The following is a 23,670-nucleotide window of genomic DNA, read 5'->3' as shown; positions in this document are numbered from 1 at the left end:
CACAGAAAGCATTACATACTATTGTAATGCATAGTCGTGCTGGAAGTCGATCTATACATTTAAAAAAAAGGGTGATTCCTTAGGGCTCAAGCTTATTTGATGCAGGATGATCTTCCTGAGCTGGAAGTCGATCTATACATTTTACCACCCTTGAAATCCCCCCAGGGCTGTCAACTTTTTTAAATTGCTTGGCGTGAGACAGAAGCGTACCGACTCTAATGTTCATTTTGACCGATGATTATTTGAGCCACGGCGCTCGAGACTGTGAAAAGCGGGGGGTGGGAACAAACAATTATTCATGACGATGCGTGAGATTTTACTCATTTTCAGCTTTTTGCGTAAGATTTATTACCTTGGCGTGAGACCGTGAGAAAGTGACCCAATGCGTGAGACTCACGGCCAATGCGTGAGAGTAGATAGCCCTGCCCCCCCCCCCCTCCCGAAGAAAATACTGGTGCTGCCACTGGTTATGATACCAAAAACTCCTCGGGGATGAGGTTGTCGATCGGGTTACGGATCTTTGATGCTATATACACGTATTTGAGCAGTTGAACAAAAGTTCAACGTGTCTTAAAAGCGGCAATAATAAACCATCTTTTTAAACCCCAAAATGCCTCCATCTGTGTTTCGTTTGTTCATGGAGAACCGATAATCATGTGGTAATTAGGGATTCAATCATGTTTCACCGTTGTTCATCACCGATTAACAACTCGCGTCCAGCGTCGTCTGCATGGTTGCCGTTAGTTGTCGCTGACGAATCCGTCAGCGACCGCAGACGGCCGAAATTATTCGTCGGGAAATTTTCAACATGTTGAAAATTTTGTGACGACAAAAAGGTAGTTGTGATTCCGTTCAAATTTCGTTGGAGACCGCAACCCTCATTTCTTTGACGTTTCCATACCGTGCGAAGCCGTCTCTAGTCGTTTTGAGGTCGTCACAATTTCGTTGGTAGTCGTTGTCAACGACCATTGACGAATAAACAACGGCAAGCGACGTCACATCTCGTCACATTACCCTGACGAAACGATCTTGGTGCGACAGTGACTTTTTGTCCGAAGAGTGACGGATATTGTTTGCGAGTATCGTTTGCGAGTACCTGCGGCATTGAAACGGTGGTCTGCGATGGGTTACGATTTTTAAACGATGGTCAACGATTTTAAACTTTTTGTGCGATTCACGAAATAGATATATGCATTTGTAGGATTGTAGAAATTAATCAAGTCTTTTTTATGGTCGTTGACAACGACTACCAACGAAATTGTGACGACCTCAAAACGACTAGAGACGGCTTCGCACGGTATGGAAACGTCAAAGAAATGAGGGTTGCGGTCTCCAACGAAATTTGAACGGAATCACAACTACTTTTTTGTCGTCACAAAATTTTCAACATGTTGAAAATTTCCTGACGAATAATTTCGGCCGTCTGCGGTCGCTAACGGATTCTCAGCGACAACTAACGGCAACTCACGATGAGTGACTGTAAATTCTAATCAAGTCTTTTTGTGCGATGTTTGACGTTTTATTGACGTCAGTTCGATTTCAATAGACTACCCGGCGCGATTTAATTTTAAAGTTCATATAAAAAGAAAATAATATCAATAATAATCAAAAATATTAATATTTCTGATTATTATTGATATTGTTATTGATATTGATGTTAATATTTGTGATTATTATTGATACTGATATTAACATTTTTTATTATTATTGATATTGATGATAATATTTTGATAATTATTGATATATTGATATAATAGTTTGGATTATTATTAATATTGATTTTAATATTTTGATTCCTATTGATATTTATATTAATTTTTTTGATTATTTTTGATATGTGTAGTATTTTTTATTATTATTGATATTGATATTAATATCTTTGATTATAATAATTGATATTTATGTTAATATTTTATTATTGATATATTATTGATATAGATATTAATAGTTTGGATTATTATTGATATTAATTTTTAATATTTTTGATTATTATTGATATGTGTAATATTTTTGATTATTATTGATATTGATGTTAATAATCCTGATTATTATTGATATAGATATTAATAGTTTGGATTATTATTGATATCGATTTTACCATTTTTGATTATTGTTGATATTGATGTTAATATTTTTGATTATTATTGATATTGATATTTTTGAGTGGATGATCAGACCGTTGTGAAGAGTGGGAACGCCAAAGGGGACTATACGACCCGCACACACACAGGCTTTGATGTCGGCTGCTGAGTCACGTCATCATCACCGTAATCCACCGTCAGCTGCCGTTCCTTGCCGCAAGCAAATCCGCTGCCAGCCGTCTGACCTCGTTGCTTGTTGTCGGGCTCCGTCGAGACTTCGTCACTCACCGCCCAGACAACGTCCGGTTTTGGTCTCTTGTCTCCGTTTCCTGCCGCAGCCTTTCGTCCCTTGCCGTCGTGTTGTCGCTAAAGGTCGTTCCCACTCGTCAGCGAATCTTGTTTGTCCTCTTTTTGTCGTCGCTTTGCCGTCAACATTTTGTGATTTTCACGTTCGTCACCTTTCGTTGCTTATCGTCCGTCATAGTGTGACCGGGCCTTTAGGTACTATTCAACAACGAAAACAAGCTAAATATCGTCTAATTCTCATGATTCTTCCATTCCGGAATATAGGTGATTTCTATGTTGTTAGCCTATCAGCAACAAAACAAAAGAATAAAGCGGTAATGTTTAGCTGCTACTTTAATAACATTAAGAAAGTGTTCCAGTCATGACGAATTTTTCGCGCTCACGCGTAACCCTACGTTCGCGTATACGCTATTGGAAAAGTGTGGATTCATCACAGATTAACAACGCTTGGCTCCTGTACAGAGGAATAGGAAGAGTTGTTGAATGTTAATTCAATACATCGGAATTGAATTGGAATAAAAATGATTTAGCTTGGGCCTGTATTGAATTGGAATTTAAATAATTGTGAGCAATGAAGAATTGAATTGAATTGAAATTCGAATTGAAATCAATTTTCTGGAATGAAATAACATTATCCTTTGGTAAATTGTGAAAAGTCCACTTTTCTGTAACTTAAAATTGAAACTGCTATTGAGTTATGATTTATAATGAAAATAAAGGGTAATTCATTGTCCTTTAACCAGAGATGTCAAATGATTCTTACGCATTTTGGCACTTTCTCACGTTCTCACGCCAAAGTAGTAGAATCTTGCGCACATTACGTGAGTTCGTTAATGGCGACACTGATATGGGTATAGACGAATCCAACGAGCCAAGTGATGGTCAGAATTCAGGCGGCCATTTACTGAGTCCCGTCTGCACCAAACTGGTGTTGTTACTGCTCAATTGGGTGGATTAAATCCGCTCACTAAGTTAAAAAATGGATGTTGAATTGTATTGTGTTGTAAACTTTCATCATTCTACGTGTAACACTGGTGATGGAATGCAGCGTCCACACTGTCTGCAACTGTAAACAGTATAACTGTAACACAGTGTACAGGGGATGGCACACAAGAAGGTGCCCATGCTAATATAGTTAAGTCCACCATGTCTGACAGTGTGAATAGCCCTATAGGGTTCAAGTCCAAGACAGTCGTTAGGGCTTATTAGCCGCGAATGGGCATCCCTACCATGGTGCTGAAATGTAAACAAAACAATAGACTATTACAATGTGACAACAAATTCATAGTTCGAGTTGCGATCGAGTTGAAATCTGCAAGCTGCGAGTTGAAATTTGCGAGATGTCAAAGGAAGTTGCAAGTCCTTATAGTTACTTAGCAACTTAACTTTGCCCCCTGGACACAAAGAACTGGGAGGAAGGGCAAAAAATAGGTATATGCAAATTAAGCATTCATGTTTGGTAAGGGCACCGGGAATTCTTTTGCCACCCCTCCATCATGCCACTGTAATCCCATAGGATGTTGCAGGTTTGAAGCTACAGTTTTTTTGATATATCAAGTTCAGATTAAATTATTAGAATTGAGTTCACATTACGTTTTGTTACCTGGAGAGATTTGATCATGTCTCACCTCCTTTTTCAACCAAATCGACGGTAATAACTCTTGCAGTAAGGGATCAACATTTAACCACAAATTGCAAAACTCACTTCCTGGGAACCAAATACCACTCAAGGTCATTTTCATGTAACTCATTGACCCATTTGTGTTATATACTGCCTCTAGCTATAATGACATCCTTGAGATCTGGTCAACTCATTAACAGATACGAACCTCAGGAGGGAATTTAATTAATTGATCAATTCTCTCCAGGTAGTGAAACGTAATGTGAGTCATGAGTCGATCTGAAAAGATGAGTTGAGCAGTATCAATTTGTGTCACTTGGGTCTAGTTGTTGCTGTTTGCTTAACTGTCAGTCAAGTTAGGTATGTTTATATATTTTTTTCAATTTTATTGCAGAGGACACCCCATATGAAATCATAGCTAGAGGTTCAGCTGCACTAGCTGCCTACAAGAGAGCAATAGAGTCTGGGAAGAAAGCTGTGTATAGAACACGACTAATGTTTGTCGGACAAGAAAGAGCTGGGAAGACAAGTCTTAAGAAAAGGTTAATTGGAGAAAGGTAGGCAAAATATAATCAATAACTTTTTGTGACTATTTGTATGGCCCTATCAGGTTCTCGCAACATAGAGAGTTGTCATACGAGTATGATTTGCTAAAAAAAAACTAGTTGCACCAGCACCACTAGGTGTGGAAGTTGAAATCAGGAGTAGCTTTACATGGGGGAGGGGGCAGGTGAAAGAGGGAAAAGAGGAAAAGATGAGGGAGGAGAAAGAACAAGAAAAGGGAAGGGAGAGAAAAAGAGAGAAGAAGAAGAGGAGCCCCTCCCTGCCCATGGCTAGGCGAAGGGGGAAGCTCCACCTTCACTCTTCGGGCATCTGTCACGCCACATAACAACCTTTCAAAAGTTTGAAAGTGTATTGCCCCCTCCCCTATCAAAATACCCTGGTGCCGCCCCTGGTTGAAATTATTTCAAGAATCAATAAAGTATTCAAATTATTATCTACTTGAATTACAGTTATGGAATTCTTGATATAACAGAGAAATGGCTCGTTACTACAAAGGCACCACCAGTATTATATATATGGAAAAAGCTCTAGTTGGTCTTATTCTTGAAACTTTTCAAAAACCTTTTATGTAAAATAAACTCAAATTTATTATGACAAGTATGTTTTATTTATTATGACAATTATGTTTTCAGATTTGACCCCAGTGAGCCTATAACTGATAGCATCGAATCTTCCCATGCATGTAAAATTGATGTACACCAATCAAAAAATGGGTAGTTGACCAGCTGAATTGTAAGTGAATAACAATACTTAAATAACTTTTCTCGGGGGGGGGGGGAGGGGGACCTGCTATTCCAAAGGTTAAAGGCTCGCTAGTCCAAAGGTTTTCTATTCGCTAGCCAAAAATAGGCTCTTTTTTATTATTATTATTGATATTGATATTTTTGAGTGGATGATCAGAACGTTGTGAAGAGTGGGAACGCCAAAGTGGACTATACGACCCGCACACACATAGGCTTTGATGTCGGCCGCTAAGTCACGTCATCATCGCCGCAATCCACCGTCAGTTGTCGTTCCTTGCCGCAAGCAAATCCGCTGCCAGTCGTCTGACCTCGTTGCGTGTTGTCGGGGGCTCCGTCGAGACATCGTCACTCGGCGCCCAGACAACGTCCGGTTTTGGTCGCTAGTCTCCGTTTCCTGCCGCAGCCTTTCGTCCCTTGCCGTCGTGTTGTCGCTGAAGGTCGTTCCCACTCGTCAGCGAATCTTGTTTTTCCTCTTTTTACCGTCGCTTTGCCGTCAACATTTTGTGATTTTCACGTTCGTCACCTTTCGTTGGTTATCTGCCGTCATAGTGTGACCGGGCCTTAACACATCCCATCCGACATACGCACATCCCAACATCCCCATCCTACAAACATTCGCACTAATACACCGCACCATATACAAATATACATATGGACCATGATAGATTTTGAGTGCAGAATGCGGGAAAATAAATTTGGAGCTCACCATATCGTTATGAATTCGGCAGAGTGACGAATCGAGCATTTTGAGCAAATTGAGTTTTTGTATGCTTATGATTATGTTTTAGGTTATCTATTTATTTCCACCAAAAATTAATAGTAAACCGACGAAGTTATTGAACTTTAATTTTGGACGAATTGCGCCTGAGTGCGATAAATGAATTAGGCAGAGAGACGAATCGTATACTTAGCTGTACAAATCATGTTGATCTATAGTACCCGGTATTGTATGGTGGGAAACCCGAATTTTCTATATTACATGTCCTATACCACTGTGGTCCTATACTAATACATTTGATACCAACGTATAGCTGTAGGTATCTTCTATCCAGTGATACCAAAATAGGTAAAACATTCCCCACATGATATTGCTGTGGTTTAATAATGTGAGTGCGCGCCCGTGAAATTGGAAAATCCCGAAAAATCATACACAAAATATAGGCCAATGCTTGATGCTTTTTCTGTGTGTTTTTCCCACATTATATATAGTGAGACCAGAGTTTCCAGCAAACAAAAAACATTTCAGAGAAAATTTATAATGTTGGGTTATAAATGGTAAAAAAAACCCATTTTAATAACATTCAAAAAACATCTTTGAAAACTTGATGCAAAAAAAAGACAATGTTATTTAAGTGTTGACAAAGTAAATGTTTACCAAAAATATTTTTTCAATAATGTTTTGAAAATGTTTCCATGACCTTTTTATAACCCGACATAAATATTATTAAAATATTTTGAATAAATATTTTAAGAACATTTTTGTGTTTGCTGGGTTGTCCTCTCTCATCAGTGTTCAAAATATGGTGGGCCCTCATGCAAGAAGCCTGTGAAAATCACAGCGGGCCCACCGCTACGTATCCTTCCTTACGGTCCACACAAGACCCGTGAAATTTTGTCACAAAGGTTGGCAAGACTTCCTTAATTCCGACGTCAACAGCAATCCATGGCATTACCTGTTGAAGTTGACTTGCGAGTCTCAAGATAACGCAAAACAGTGTCACGAATTGTAAGCCATTGTAACATTAATATTGTACCATTTTACAATGTTATAGCATTGGGAGCATTCCAATACAGATCATCGATTGAATTAAATCTTTGGAAAGGTTTGAAAATGAGGTAGTTTAGTAAAATTCTTAGATTTCAAGAACGGTGTGGTCAATTGTCAAAATTCAAAAAGCATGTGATAACCGATTTATTCCTCAACCACACCAGTTTTGTTTAGTTTTGTTTAGTTGTGGCCTTAAAATAAAATACTCAAACAAAGTTTCCGAAGATACAGTTCTTTAAGGGACACCCTGTACGAAAGAAATGTGATGTCAATGCAAGTTAAAATATATTCTAATATTTACAGTTAAACATTTCCACACATTGTGAAAACGGGCCACATACTGTACATCAATTAGATGGACTACAACATGTACTGTTCTTATCTATTATATAGTCCAAATTGATTAGCATGGTGATTAATATTTAACCTAGTCGATATGCACCGTATATACACACACAGCACACGTTGCCATAGTAATGGAAACACAGGCATCCGCCATTTAATTTCAAATGGGATTTTACGTCTGCTGTCATTCTACGACATATTTTGTAAATAATATGGAATACTGGAGAATTTGAGAAATATTGCTGACAATGTCGGAAACACAGAGTGGAAATAATGCAGCATTGGAATCCACAATCCCTTTACCAGGTAGTAAAATCATATAAATGCATTGCTAATTTCTGTAAGGTTATTGTCAATAACATTTAGATGGTGAGATTTAGATTCTGTATTTCTACGATAGTGATAATCGTTGTTTGTATATATTTACCATGCTGCTACTATATACAAGTGTCACAAATTCGGCAGTCGCTGCATTTGTATGAAGTGCCATCTAAAGGTGTATATATATATATTTTTTTTTTTTCATAATTATGATAACCCACTTCGATTGTCATTATTATAATTATGTAGTTTTTCAAGATAATTATGTTAATAAGTCTCCAAGTACTGTGAATTATTACTTGGTATTGTATATTATAACATAGGGTATTGAACAATGTTGTAAAAAGCACAATTGATATTAGTATAGACAATGGCTGGGTTCAAGTGTTAAGTATGCGCCTGGACTTTGTAAAGAGGTCATGTATGGATAACATATAAATAATATACACCAATATTTTATTCCAAAGAAAATATAAAACGTGCGCCATAGGTTGACTTCAACGATTAATGTGTCACGTTTATTGAATAGACTATAGTCTACATTACTATAGGGAACATCTTCAAACATCCAAATGTTCTGTCTATCAAGACCTAACAATGCGAGTTACAAAATAATTTATCTCAGCTACTTTAAGGGATCTAGAATGAGCGTTTATTGCGTTTCGATAGTATTTTTTGAGGGACATGAGAGCACCTCAGACCTATCGAATTGCATTCTGAATACGAAGCATGTCTTTCTGATATCAAATAATGTTCATTTTTTGAAAATCACAATATAATACAAATTTTATGACAAATTATACAAATTTGATATTTTTCAAATTGTTGATATATAACAGTCCTCGAAGTAAATTATATAAATCTAATGATATATTCTTAAAGTGTATGTAGCAGGGAGGAAAAGCCGACGGTCAATTGAAAATTTTGACCTTTCATATTGAAGATATGGATTTTTCCCCAAAAGACCTATTTTTATTGGTGTTTTGGGAAAAAATCCATATCTCCAATACGAAAGATCAAAATTTTTAATTGATCGTCGGCTTTTCATCCCACCTACATACACTTTAAGTATAAATCATCAGATTTGTAAAGTTTACTTCGAGTACTGTTAAATATAAAAAATATCAATTTTTAATGATTTGCCATAAAATGTGTATTAAATTGCGAATTTCAAAAATCTAAATTATTTGATATCAGAAGGACATTCTTCGTATTCAGAATGCAATTCGATATGTCTGATGTGCTCTCATGTCCCAAAATAAATACTGTCCAAACGTTCATACCCCAGCCCTTAATGCAATCGGATTTACATGTATATCGAACCACTGCATATGAATTTGACAAGTCTGTTATAATTATTTGTAATGACCTCGGCAAGCATTCATTGGATTATGCCTTATTTTTATATTAAATGCAGCTCTTCTTCGCTATGTATGACCTATTTTAGAAATTAGAAATGTAACGACATTCTTATTCATCTTATTATACGTTCCAAAGATAATAATGACGTCATCACTTAGGGACCGTTCAATATTGAGGGGGAATATGATAATTTACTTGAATCATGAAAGACACAGTTTAAAATGAAAAAAAAAGGGAAAATAGGGGGAGGGGTCCGAAAACTTTGGGTGGAAGAGATTTTACTTGGTCAAAACTCCCAACCCCTGGCATAAATATTGAATGGCTCCTTATTGGCATTATAATTCTAGCAGTCATAACAATTACATTTATCGCAGGAAATGCAATATAAAATATTAGCTATTTTACTTTCAGCTTTTACACATTCTACTCCTGTTAACATTTTAGCTTTTTAAATGGCAGTGTTTGTCTAAAAGAGGGTTTATAATGTATTGGAGGGATGCTATTCTGATAAGGTTCATCTGCCTTATGGTGTCCCCCAGGGATCGGTCATTGGCCCGATATTGTTCACCTATTACACTCGTGCCATCGGGAACATTATTCGTAATCATGGCCTCCAATATAACCTCTATGCTGATGATGTTCAGCTGATTATCACCTTTAATCCTGCCATCCCGGGTGATGCAGCTTGTGCCTTGTTCAAACTTTCCAACTGCATCCATGAGCTACAAGCTTGGCTCACCAGTAACAAGCTCAAGCTCAATATGGCGAAGACTGAGTTTTTTGCTGCCTCTTCTGATTATCACTACATTAATCTCAAACATCTCACCCTTTATTTGGATGGGTTGGAGATCTCTGTATCTTCATCCATAAAGAATTTAGGGGTCATTTTTTACCATGACATGAAGATGTCCAGTTATGTTGCTCATTTGTCCAAAACATTGAACTGGCAGATTGGCAATATTTGGAGGATAAGGCGTTTCCTTAGTTTTGATGCGTGTACCAATGCGGTTAGGACTCTTGTCCTGTCCAAGATTGATTACTGCTCCTCCTTGCTTAATGGCATCTCCCAGAAAAACCTCACCCGCCTACAGCTTCTCCAGAACAAGTGCGCCAGACTCATTTTCAAAGAACCAAAATATATGCATACTTCTCCTTTGCTTCATAGTCTGCACTGGCTTCCAGTTGCTAAACGTGTCCAGTTCCGCACTCTCGTCCATGTTTATAAGGTTCTTGCTTCATCTACACCTGAATACCTGTCCTCCATCCCTCACACCCGTCATTCTGGGTACTCTTTGCGCTCTACTGCTGCCACTTGTCTTTCCATTCCAAGATCCCACAAGTTGGCTGGTGACAGAGCATTTTCCACCATTGCCCCTGTTCTATGGAATGGTTTGCCTTCCCACATTCGTGACTCTCCCAATGTCCAAACTTTCAAAAAGAACCTAAAACTCACCTTTTCACCTAATGTTTCCTCCCTCTTGCATTTTTCCTTTTCCATAGCGCTTTGTTTCTTCATTTAAAAAGCGCTCTCTAAATCTGTGTATTATTATTATTATTATTATTGTTTTGCGTGCTTACCCATTTAATGATATTCTTGCTCAATATCTTGCAGGAGCATATTGGAAATTGTCAATTAATTAAGCAGCTACAAAAATAATCTAAAATAATGATAAGATTACTGGTGCGTATAGTAAAATTCAACGCAATCACTGAACTACATTATTTTGCCCTTAGAACGTAAGCTTAATAAATTATTCCAGAATTGAATGAATTCCAGACATTGATTAAAATATTATAAATCATCAAAGTAACGCATCAGATATTCATGTCTTAATACAGGGTGTCCGAAAAAAGAGGCTCCTCATTGCGCCCTCTTGTTCTCATATTGCTGAAAAGTTGATCAAATATATTTTGGTATGTAAAGAAACCTTGAGTTGTTAGCTTTAATAAAGCAAAACAATTATATCAATCGGCTCACAACTTTTGAAGATATGCTCTTTTACAGAAATGTACACGTTTTTCACTCTGTCCATGGAGAAGGTTTAGCTACTTTAAAGATTGAAAAGGAGTACACATACCATGCATGAATATCAAACATTCCTCAATGATAACTTTATAAAACAACTTTATTTATGGAATGGGCTTTACCGGTGGGTTTATGGGCAATGAATTTTGTTAATAGTGTCACTAATTTGTGGGTTAAATGGATGCCGAATGGGAATTCTTTTGCTTTACTTGCAATTACTTACTTTTTTCTTGGTTATTTATGCCTTTTTGTTTTATTATGTTTCTTACTTTCTTACTTTGTTGTTTCTTGCTTTCTTTTTATTTACAACATAAATCATTTCTCTTATTAGGATAAAAGGTAGCCCTAAAAGGCTGTTTGGTTTGTCTTTGGTTCGTCTGAAGTGAGTTTACTATGCTGCTCTGCCCTCTACCTGGTTCAAGTTTCAGCACTGGTCCTCATTGCAGCAATTGCATTGCGTACCATCCTTGTGCGCCGGATACTTAATTGCGAAAGCATTCAGTATTACGTTTGCGAAGATCTTGGATTTTGCCACAAAGGAAAAAAATCAAGTGGTGTGAGGTCTGGTGATCGTGCAGGCCACTCCACAGCATGAGCATCCCAACCACTCTGTTTGCTATCCGTGGACAGAGTGAAAAACGGGTACTTTTATTTAAAAGGGCATATCTCCAAAAGTTGTGAGCCGATTGAAATTTTTGTTTTGGTTTATTAAAGCTAACAAATAAAGGTTTCTTTACATACCAAAATATATTTAACCAACTTTTCAGAAATAGGAGAAAAAGAGGGCGCAATGAGGGGCCTCTTTTTTTGGGGACACCCTGTATTTGCCATTTATGTCTTGCGATTTTGAAAATGAACTTCTCCGGTTGTATTCAATTAATTAGTTAATTAATTAGATTATCTATTTATTTATTATTTATTGATCTTTTTCTTTACTTATTTATGTATATATGTATTTATTTATTTACTCACCGTTTTTAATGGATTATTTAACTTAATTATGCATTTATTTATGTATTTATTTAAGTCGATAGTTCAAGAATCCATTACTTTTGTATTGTTTTTTTATTGATCTATCAGATCATAGTGATAATTATAAACACACTATTAGCAACAATGTTACTAACCATTTTCCAATTAATAATTTAGGTATTTCATTCCGATCATGTTCCGCGTCATTTAACAATACCCTGCTGTGATGTATTGTCTTAATATTAAGCCATGCATTCACAATGAATTGCATTAGTTGATGAAGTGAGTTATAAATAGCGTCGGCTATTTATATGGATACCTGTATTGATCACAAAAACACAACAGCAAAAGAGAGGACAATATTTAAATAATTATATTAACGTCATTACCGCGCCGAGTAACACAAAAGGGAATAATTATTCTTCATTACTAAAATTGTAATAAATAGTCTTAGACCTCATTAGCATTATGTGTTAATTATTAATTTTGTCACATAAAAGTGAGGGATATATGTTGGAGTCATATTTGACTCGTGTGTGTTATAGTTGTTGCTTTGGTAGGAAACTTTAGCTAAACGCGTCTGGGTCCTTAAATGCTGGCAAAATGGCCAAAGGTCAATTGCGTTAAACAAGTTTTACGTCAGTCTCCAACTGACTGTGTTTATTATAGACCGAGCGGATTAAGTGTTCAATATTTTGAAAGGCGATCAAAGCCATCAAATAAACAGCAGCAGTTACATTTGAACTACAAAACAACCTGCGTGGTATATGTATTCGTTGCAATTTTGAATACGCATCTAGTAAAAATGGAATTAAACTTCAAAGGCTTGTCCATTCGTATCTCCATAGGTACCCCAGAGCCATCGAATCCAGATCCATCGCCAGTTGGCGTAGCTATTGGTACTCCTACATCCCATCACACAACTTCAAATCAACATGGACATGATCCAAGGGTTCAATCAGATTCCAATAACACCATGGAGCAAGATGCGTCCGCACCACCATTGCACCCACCGCCTTATGGCGCGGCAGTATCGACAATATCGCCGTATGTGCCGATGTCACCGCAAGCGTCTTCGACAGGTGGTCGTAAGTAACATTTGCACATTGTTTGTTTGTTTGTTTGTTTGTTGCGAGGTATTTGTTTGTTTGTTAGTTTGTCTACGTTTGAAGCGTCAGTAAGGCCGTATCTCAAGGGACAAATCTGATTTTGTCGATAGGGGTACAGAACCAACAACGGTATTGTGCCGATGTGAACAGAAACGCGCAAGTTTTCCTTAGGCACCACGTCTAATTTGGTCCTATAGCGATATCTGTGTCCGGTTATGTATCGATGTCTCTTTCTGTCACACCATGGATATGTAATAAACTGCATCATGCAAAGTAACTTGCAGAGTGTTGCCGTTTTTCATTTTAATCTAAAACAAAAGCATTATACAAATATCCAGGATACTATAGAAAGAGTCACCGGTAGCTATCAGGCACCAATCTCGCTATAGGACAAAATTAGACGTGGTATGTGCCTTATATGTGTTTTTTAAAGCAAACAAATCTATAAGATTTTTTTTAAAATGATTGCACTTCGGGTTGCACTTATAAGATCTTTATTACAATTATCGAGCATTCCAGTAAATTGTGTCCGCTGAATTAGTAATGGAGTTGACCCAAATGGTCGCTTTAAAAACCATAAATCTTGTTCTAAAATAACATGGTAATCAAAATCAAAATCCACAAATATACATTGTAATTTCCTAACATAGGTTGGATAGCACCACCAGGAGAAACAGACACTCCGAGCTTCGTATGGCCCGATGCACCCGACACAGATGTAGCAGATAACGACAAAGCACGCGAACCCACGTATAAACCGACGCAAGCATTCAAAGCCATCGTCGGCTACGAGAAGACGACAATTAAGGAAAGTAAGTGCCGCTACCTCTATCACCTTGCAATATATACATTACAGCATTTTTCTCTGACGTGATTTCGTAACCATTGAACACTGTGAATCATGAATCTTATGCATCGAGTTCATCTTGAACCTGCCCCTTGGCCTACATTAGGCCAGTTGCACTACATTAATTCATAGTAAGAAACCAATGCTTATGTTCCGTGACCAAATCTTTGGAACAAAATGTTTGAAAGTTTTTTTGGCATGTCTGAAGGGTACTGAACAAATTTGGCGTGGGCTGCCGGCTGCCCTCTTCAAAGTGTCAGGCATTTTTGGTAGGAGTCAATTAAAGTCAAACAGGGGTAAAAATTATAAAATATTCCAATTTTTATCAAAATGTATACCGTAAAATGGGGTAACTTTGGGCACTTTTCAGAGTTTTTAAACCACTGCTTCCAAACAAAACCAACTATGTTTCTAATTATCTCTTTTTTTATGACATTAGGGTTCCCTTCTACACCTTGAAGTTGAAAAAGATTTATAAATAATTTTGAAAGGGTGCCCTAGGGGTTAAAAATAGCCTGAGCAAAGTTACCCCGCATTTGGGGCAACTTTGGTCAGAGTATTACATTCCATGAAGACAAAAAAAAAAGACAAAAAATTGATCTTCGCTGTATATGGACAAGGTTTTGTTTTTTGTGACATTTGACCCTTGCAAAATTAAGCAAGCACACATCCTTGCTCACAAATATCGATTTTATTTTGTCTGAAAAATGTAAAAAATGCTCATTTTTGGTCAAAATGCCAATATTTTCGTAACTTTCAAAGAAATTGGACATGAGTGACTTTTATTTCTTCCAAATATATTTCTTAACAAATTGAGACCAAATATGACTAAAAACAATATTGCTGTACGGAAATACGACCATTTAAAAAAATATATTTGACCGACCAAAGTTACCCCGCTGACCGAAGTTACCCCCTTTTTATCTTCTGATCGTAAGAAAACCAAAATGGTATAGTTATGGTTTGGGTATAGGAAAAAGCAGTAGTTATTTTTCCTTGGATAGACATAAATGCGTTTTTATAAATACGCACGTGACCCATGATCACGACATACCAAGATCAGCAAGCGTGACTAAATCCTCATGCATTGACCACTATTATACAGAATGGGATAGGACCTCTGTAGATAAATATCATCAAATTTAAGTATTAATTGAATTGCAAAATTATTACACATTTTGCAATTCCGAATTTGTACTATGTTAACAAAAATAACATTTTGAAAGTATTTGACGACGGAAAATATATTATACGACGGAAACATTTAAAATATGATCACAAAGTTAGACAAAATAGACAATTTTGCTGCACAGCAGTCTCATATTGTTCCGCCTTTGCATTCAAATGTATAGAAAGACCACTCGCTATGTAGAAGGTTACTTCGAGACGTACTGTCTATAAGCTGTTATGACAGCGAGGAGGTGGTCACGTGCGTATTTATAAAAGCGCATTTAACAGAAGTACACTGATAAGATGTAGCGTTCTAAAAAATGTGGTATTTGTACTTATTTAGCATATTAACCAAGGGTATCGACCAATCACTTGCGCCGCCGTTGCAGATAATGCGAACAAATTTGGTTAAAATGACCACTGACTGTCCTGTTGCTTTTTTAATTGAAGGTGAACCAGTTCAGAGACCACAGCCTCCTCAACCATCATCGTCACAGCAACAATTCAAAGGGTACGTGAAGTTAAGATAAGAACTGATATGTTTTAACATTAACTTTTGCATTATTCTATCCATTTATATTTAAGTGCTAAAAGGAATGATTCAATAATGAAGAGTTACCTAAAAACTGTTATTGCATATTCAAATTTAAATTAAGATCAAATATCCAAAATGCCCGGCCAAAATGAGATACTTGACTCCCTGGATATTCCGTTACAGAGAGGCAGCGGGTCTCGCTGAAGAAGACGCCCATAAAGTACTTAAGGCATTTGTTGGTAAAAAATTGTGTTATGGAAAGAGACCTGTCGAGGAGATGGAAATCAAGGATGTTGCACATTCATCTGCCGTTCACGTATGTTTCGCAATCTTTTATGTTTCACAATAATATTAATTATCAAAATCGCTTTAAACTTTTTTTAAAATCAATAATTTTTCACAAGGTTCTATGCACACGTTTTACGTCGCGCGTGTATACGCGAGGGTTATAGCTTAAAAAGACTATGCAAAAGATCTTAATATTGACTTGATACGGTTGGAAAAACATTAAGGGTATACGATGTATTGTTGGTCGAAGCAGCAAAAAAATGTAGTTCACAGCATCTTGCGAATGGTAGTGAGCTTTAGCAAAAATTCAAATAGAAGAATTCAAATATCACAGATATACTTTGGTTGGTCCTGTGGTTCTTGAGTTATGTTGTAAAGAGGGCTGAAACAACAACACTTTTGTAAAACTCATTAACAACAATAAATTAAGCAAGTTTTCAAAGTATATGATTTATAAAATGAACTTTTGCAAAACACCGAAGTGTTATTTTTCAATAATATATTGATTCAGATAATGAAAATTTATTGGCTGCTTCGACCAACAACACCTCGTATACCCTTAAGATTAAATTAGAATAGAATAGCAATTTGGATAACATGTCAGCCAATGTTTTGTTCGTTGGTTTTCCCAAATTTGTGAGGAGGCAAACTTTATGAAGTCATTCTGATGTGATATTGAAAATGCTGGTACTTTTTGGAATCACTATCAGTTGGTATTAAATAGAAAAGTATGTAAGGGATTTAGTATAGAAATCTATAGCCACTTTGACATTTGGTGTAGAGATAGGTCAACATTTCTTGCAAATTGGCATTATGATGTAGACTCTTTCAGTTCATATTATCAGGGTCACCTCGAGCACCCTCCCCACCCCTGAGATTAAATTAACATATCCCAGCAAACACAAAACGTTTTCGACATCATTCGCAAAAGGTTATAAAAGGTTGTCAGAAAACGTTTAAATGTCGGGTTATATAAAGCGTATATTAAGAGTATAAAACGTTTTTATAACCTTACAAAACATTTTTTGATAATCTACTACTCAGCAAACAAAAATGTTTGACAGAAAACGTTTAAATGTCGGGTTATATGAAGGGTATAAAAACGTTTTAATAACATTCCAAAAACATTCTTGAAAACTTGATACAAAACATTCTAAACAGAATGTTACTTTGGAGTTGAAAAAATATTTTGCGAAAAATGTTTGCCCAAAATATTTGCAATAATGTTTTAAAAACGTTTTCATGACCTTTATATAACCCGACATTTAAATGTTATTAAACGGTTTTGAAAAAAACATTTTAAGAACATTTCTGTGCTTGCTGGGTTCAAACATTTTAACATAATGTTATTCAAGTATTGACAAAATATTTGGCAACAATGTTTGCAAAAATTGTTTAAAATAACATTTTTTGAAAACATTTAAAAAATATTGTTGTAGTGTGTTTTCATACAAAACGTTTTAAAACGTTATCATGACCTTTATATAACCCGACATTTTAATGTTATTAAAACGTCTTTACCTGAACCAAAAGCCAAAATATAACTTATTTAAAACGTTTTTAAAACGTTTTTGTGTCTGCTGGGATATTATGTATGTAAAAAAACATACTTCATATTTATAAGAAAAATGTTGATTTTTCAGTATTCCTTAGAAACATTCATAGAATGTCGCACAACAAAACGAGTACATCGACCAATGAGAGGAGAAACCTACCCATTACACCGGAAAGACCTTACGCCATCAGGGGTTTGGCAAGTAGAAAACCCACCCGATCAAATATGGGCAGTGGATGAGAAAAGTATCCCTGTACCAAACACGTCGACTATCGAGGTAAAATGTCTGCTTTTGTATGTTATTTTTAAATGGTAGTAGTTGAGAGGTCAGTCATTGGGTTATGCCAGTTGAAATCATGCCCTCTGTTAATCTACAACACATGGAGTGTGAGTTTCAATATGTCTGAATAGGTGACTCCATTTAAAATCTACTCTACCTGTGTGGGAGATTAAGGTCATATCTTCCATAGGGGTTATAGATTTCTACTGGAATAGCCCAATGTGGTCATCACGGTACCTTATAACTGTTGCTCCTCTTCCTTTGTATTTCTAAAAAGTGAGGAATACGATTGCATTATTCCCAAAAGTCATCTTCCTTTATTTCATTAACTTGGGAGCAGATCTGAATATATCTGAATATATCAAAAATAACACTTTTTGCGTGACACAGGCATCTAATTGAAGCCATACTGCACGATCTTTTACAATGATTTGGTCATTGTCGCCAGAAACCTGACTTTCTCAAAGCGATTGATGTTTTTATTGATCCATCTGCTTGGAGCGGGAATCCCGGCCGGAAGTACTCCTGTCTCCAACGTTGGCCTTGAGCAGAGGATCAAAGATATGGCTTAGAAAGAATGTCCACTCGTCTCTGCTGTTCATGTTGTTGTCTCCTTTCTTGCGTATCCATACTGATTTCTTGACCCATCTTGCCCTGCGGAAACCAGGTTTCTGGCGAAACTGTCAACAGGTTTTTCCTTTGGTCTTGACAAAGAACTTTTATTAGCTGTTTAATCAACAGACCTGATGTACCTCTTCAGTCAACTGAGAAGCATTATTATCAGGTTTACGATGGTTTGTCATCAAGCATTTACTATTCATTAGCATCGTCCGTAGATTTCTTTTTGACATTTTGACAAAAATGTTTTGAAGTGTAGTGAATGCAGCACCTTTTGGCGACAGACTATGATGGGACAATCGCGCGAAAAAAATTGCCATTTTGGAAGCTAAACTGATGAAACATAGTGCAAAAGTAGAGTAAAATTTGAACCTTTGGGGCCAAAATGACCAAATATGAGGTTAATTTGGTCAGAAACCTACTTACAAGCGTCAACATTGGGGGGGTGATTGTATGGACCATCCCCCATGGCAAAATATTGGGGGGATTTACACCCCCCCCCATCCCCCAGGATCTACGCCGATGGCATCGTCATGCTCACTGCATATATTAACGAGCCACAAATGACTATAAACTGTTTCATATGTTTTGTTACGACTGTAGAGGGCGATATTATGTACGGTTTTTTGTCAATGCGGTGCCGTTTTGTTATTATGGTTATTGTTACTTTATTAGGCAAATCGTGGAATCTTCGTGAATCATTATAGTGAATTTTGTAGTAGTTTATTCGAGATGTAACTGTTAATGCATTGCTTCCGTTTCAGACTTGCCATGCCTGTGGTGGTAAAGGATTCAACAAGTGCTTCCGTTGCAAAGGCAGAGGAAAGGTAGGTAATAACTGCTTACTATTCCATTCAATCTGATTGGTTAGGGGCCGAAAGTATTGTACAGATGATTGCGCTCAAAAACAACATCATCTAAGACAATTCTATTTAGATGTAAGACATGTGTAAACCTTACAAATATAACAACTTTTAACCATGTTCATATTAAAATATCGTATGGCTTTAAAGCGTTTTTCAGGTTAGGGATTTCAACTTTAATATTCTTTTATTTACAGACAACATGCAAACATTGCAAAGCGTCTGGTAAAAAAGGTAGCAACCCGTGTCCTTATTGTCATGGCAACGGGAGACAACGGTAAGCTATGTTTAATTGTCTTTATACGTAAAAATAGATATAGGTCAAAGATCGTCTTTGTTCAAAGTTTTATTGGTTATCATAATGAGGGAGGACGAGAAGATGGAGAGGAGGATGAAATATTATTATTAGTATTGTTATTATTATTATTATTATTATTATTATTATTATTATTATTATTATTATTATTGTTAGTATTATTATTGTTATTATTATTATTATATTATTATTATTATTATTATTTTTATTATTATTATCATCATCATCATCATCATCATCATCATCATCATCATCATCATCATCATCATCATCATCATCATCATCATTATTATTATTATTATTATTATTATTATTATTATTATTATTATTATTTATTTATTATTATTATTGTTATTATTATTAGTACCATTATTATTTATCATTATTAATTAGATGTTTTCGATGCAACGGTTGGGCCTGCATCAGTTGTTCAGTCTGCGAAGGATACAGAAAGTTGGAGTTTTATATACAGATCACATCGAATTTGTAAGTTCCTGTATTTCAGTAATACACTAACTTGTATGATTGTCTTACAATGCGAAGTTTGGTTTTCTAAGACTTAGTGCTCTTATTCTTTAAAGCTAGATTATATTGATTGCGTTAGCACTGAAAACTCGTAATAATGCTTTGACGAACATGATTGAACATTACTTTGGTACGTTTCAGCAACACTTTGCCTTTGTCAAGACTTGACTAAGTTGACTAACGTTTGAGCGCATGTAATCATTAAAATTTTATATCAGGCTTGCTTTTGACCGTTTTTGTGCTTGCTTTTTGTTTGTTTTTGTGCCGATTGGTTAAAGTTTTTTAATGTTCACAAAGATAAGAGTTTTTAATAACTCCTTGGCATACAATTTCCCACCTACTCGTGCATAGTCGGATCCATCGATAGCCTCCATGCAGGGAACTCCGACAATAGCTGTTTTGGCCATCTGTAGCTTATTAATTACACATCTATTTCAAAATGCAGCAAGGTGAAGCAAGGAGATTATCTGCATAATCCAGGCAAGAAGTTCCCCGCCAAACTACTCAAGGATGTCGACGGAGAAATGCTGTTTGAAGAAGAAAACCAAATGGTATGGAAATATTTGAAGGAAAAAATACACGTAGCGAGCGAAGTAAAAAAACACCGCAAATCTGTTTTGAAACAAGTTTTAAGGTCTAAGTAATTGTTCCGAATTGTTTTGAGATCGTTGATGTAATGCACTATATAAAGAAAATTAATCATTAATAATGAAATATGAGAAAACGCTTTTGTTGCAAACATTTGGTTTTTAATCTATACTAAATGATATAATATTACCTCTAATAGAAGATCTATTTAATATTTCCCTTTTTGTTTTTGTTTTTTGATACAACGATATTTAGGTGTCACCTCTAACCACCTTTCCTACGCAAGACGTCAACACCCAATCACAGCAGCTCTTACAAAAGCAACTAAGCGTTAAAACTGAAAGAGTACTCCTACAGGTAAGATTGTGTATTGCCTATTTAAAAACCTTTTCCTCCCTGCCGTCTAGGCTCCGAGTTTGATTAAATGAATTTATCCCTTAGGCTGGTTAGAGAGTGGCATGACCAAGCGGTATTTGTACTAAAAAAATAACACAAATAAAGCTGACACACAAGATAAATGGTATGGTATAAAGAAAAGGAGATCCCAATGCTTGATTTGATATAGGGGGTGTCATTTCCGCCCCATGGGTATAATAATAATAATGATAATAATAATAATAATAATAATAATAATAATAATAATAATAATAATAATAATATAGGCTACTACTAGTTTTCCTTGTTGCTGACTCCAATATTGTACGATAGCGGTTGTAGTTCTGTTTGTTCTGTTTTCCCCGAATAATCCATCTTACCTTTCTTTGCAGAGACACCGTGTTAAGGGTATTCCTATTGCTGAGGTGAGTTACACGTGGCAAACTAAGGATGGGCGGTATTGGGTTTACAGCATGGACAAACGAGTATATGCCCCAGACTATCCGCATTCGTGTTGTTGCTGCAGATGTGTGATACTATAGAAGCCTAGAGGTTTGATTTATATGATCAAATTTTCACCATCGATGTTGCAGGACGACTAGAACTAGAATGATCATGGCGTATTGCCTTATTGAATTTAAGTATAAACCGTCTGCATTAATGTACAGTAAGCAAAAAATTTAAGGTAGCAGTTCTGTTCACCCCTGTATATCCTAAATAAAGACAAATGTGTCAAAATTCAAACAAGCAGCCGATGCCTGTTCTCTTTAGCACTGATTTACGACCTTATTTGTTGAAATTGGTTGAGAATTAAAGAAACGGTGATCCAAAACCTAATGAAGATATCAAATAAAAAGTTACACATTTGTGTTCTAATCAATGGAAGCACGACAATAGTATTTCGTGCTAATCAACGAAAGCACGGCGCTAGTTCTCTTGTTCTCGTCGTGTCTTTATTTCTTGAACAATTTCAACGAATGAGGTCTTAAATTCGAGTTAAAAGATGCAGCTATTGGCTGTTGGTTCCAATTATGACATATCTGCCTTTGTTTAGGATACACAGGGGGTGAACGTAACTGGTACCTTAATTGTTTGGCTTACTGCATTATGTCAACAGAGCCAAGGCAATAGAAAATCAGGGTTTGCCTTGATCGGCTCATAATAAACTTTTATTCGGCAGTCTGCACAAATCATAACGAATCGTTTCTTGCTGGACATTAATTAACGATTGGATTCAGTTACATCGACTAATGCACATCCGTTTACATTATAAACATGGTGGCCCCAAAAAGAGCTGGTTGTAGTTAATACCATGATATAACCGAATTTACTGCTATGTTGTTTTGCTGAAATGTTTCAAAGATACAAAAAAGATGCCCGAAAGATGTAATAGTATGTTGGTACTGGCATGCCAGAAACAAACGAGAATAATGGCGGTTACTCATCTTCTGAAAAGAAATCTTTGAATACCATAGATATTTTATTTTTAAATATATATTCAGAAAACCTTGAGCAAATTAAGGTTCATAATATACAAATACTACATGGTTTGAAACAAAATAGGGGACACTATTTTTCCCAGGTACTGGCTACAGACCTACCACCTCGGACCCAATAGGTGAGAGGCCAGCAACCTAAAAACAGTGACTTTATAGTATTTTGTTTATTACGCCCATGCATATTTATGAGAGAATGACACCAATCCACAATATTTAATGAGAAAACATGCGTTAGACAAGCCGCCATGTACACAAGGTAGGCCCACTCCAGCACTTACTATAGGGCATTGTACGGTCTTGAGGTTAAGCTTCGGATTCTAGAGCTCCTCTAGAATGTCTAGTTTCTCGATTATCTTTTCGCGAGTGTTTCGAAATTCGAGCATCCTTTTACAGAATTAGTTTTGCACTTCTTGTCGTGGACGGTACCCTTTTTTGTTCTTGTTTTAATTAATTGGTTTATTCCCGTTTTCTCATACGGAAAACCATGATACAATATTACAAGTCCTACCTTCGTGGATCAAAAGCACGCTTATGAAAGAGAGTACGAAAATTTGTCTCTAGGGATGATAATGCCGGGATAGGGAATATTAGTTATTAGGTGAAGCGGAGGTATGGTACGGGAAATTATCGTGCGCGAAGTGTCATACTGGGTGAAGCCGAAGGCTGAACCCAGTATGACACTGAGCGCACGATAATTTCCGTACCATACCGACGCTGAACCTAATAACGAATTTATCATACCACTAAGTCATTCTAAATATTGAAATAATTACGTTTTTAAACATTTTAATTGCAGCTAAATAGGAAAAACGTTAAAAAAAAATAGATGACTGTTCCGCGTATTACAGATTGCGTGCATTTTACGCGCCCGGATTACGCGAATCGCCTTTATACGCGTACCTCGCCGTACACGCGTATCGGGCTTGTGAAATACTCTCTCACTGACTAGATATAAAGCGTAAAATACGCACTCACTGACTAGATACGAAAATA

General features: G+C 36.3%; 1 protein-coding gene across 2 annotated transcripts; it reads left to right on the top strand.

The window, feature by feature from the left end:
* Positions 1 to 4,315: 4,315 nt before the first annotated feature.
* LOC140169764 (protein SSUH2 homolog) lies at positions 4,316 to 23,262 on the top strand. Of its 2 annotated transcripts, XM_072193070.1 has the most exons (13): positions 4,316 to 4,565; positions 5,205 to 5,304; positions 12,958 to 13,197; positions 13,869 to 14,030; positions 15,686 to 15,746; positions 15,954 to 16,086; positions 17,702 to 17,890; positions 19,276 to 19,338; positions 19,572 to 19,651; positions 20,084 to 20,176; positions 20,661 to 20,766; positions 21,059 to 21,160; positions 21,571 to 23,262. In XM_072193070.1, the coding sequence occupies exons 3-13, from the start codon at positions 13,086 to 13,088 to the stop codon at positions 21,718 to 21,720; spliced, it is 1,251 nt and encodes a 416-aa protein (XP_072049171.1). In that variant the 5' UTR covers positions 4,316 to 4,565; positions 5,205 to 5,304; positions 12,958 to 13,085; the 3' UTR covers positions 21,721 to 23,262. The 2 variants fall into 2 exon arrangements, with proteins under 2 accessions (XP_072049171.1, XP_072049170.1); XM_072193069.1 differs by lacking the exons at positions 4,316 to 4,565; positions 5,205 to 5,304 and adding an exon at positions 7,543 to 7,734.
* Positions 23,263 to 23,670: the final 408 nt, after the last annotated feature.

Source organism: Amphiura filiformis, chromosome 14 (assembly GCF_039555335.1).
Source record: "Amphiura filiformis chromosome 14, Afil_fr2py, whole genome shotgun sequence".
NCBI classification, from domain to species: Eukaryota; Metazoa; Echinodermata; class Ophiuroidea; order Amphilepidida; family Amphiuridae; genus Amphiura; species Amphiura filiformis.
This window is presented reverse-complemented; position numbering and strand designations above follow the sequence as displayed.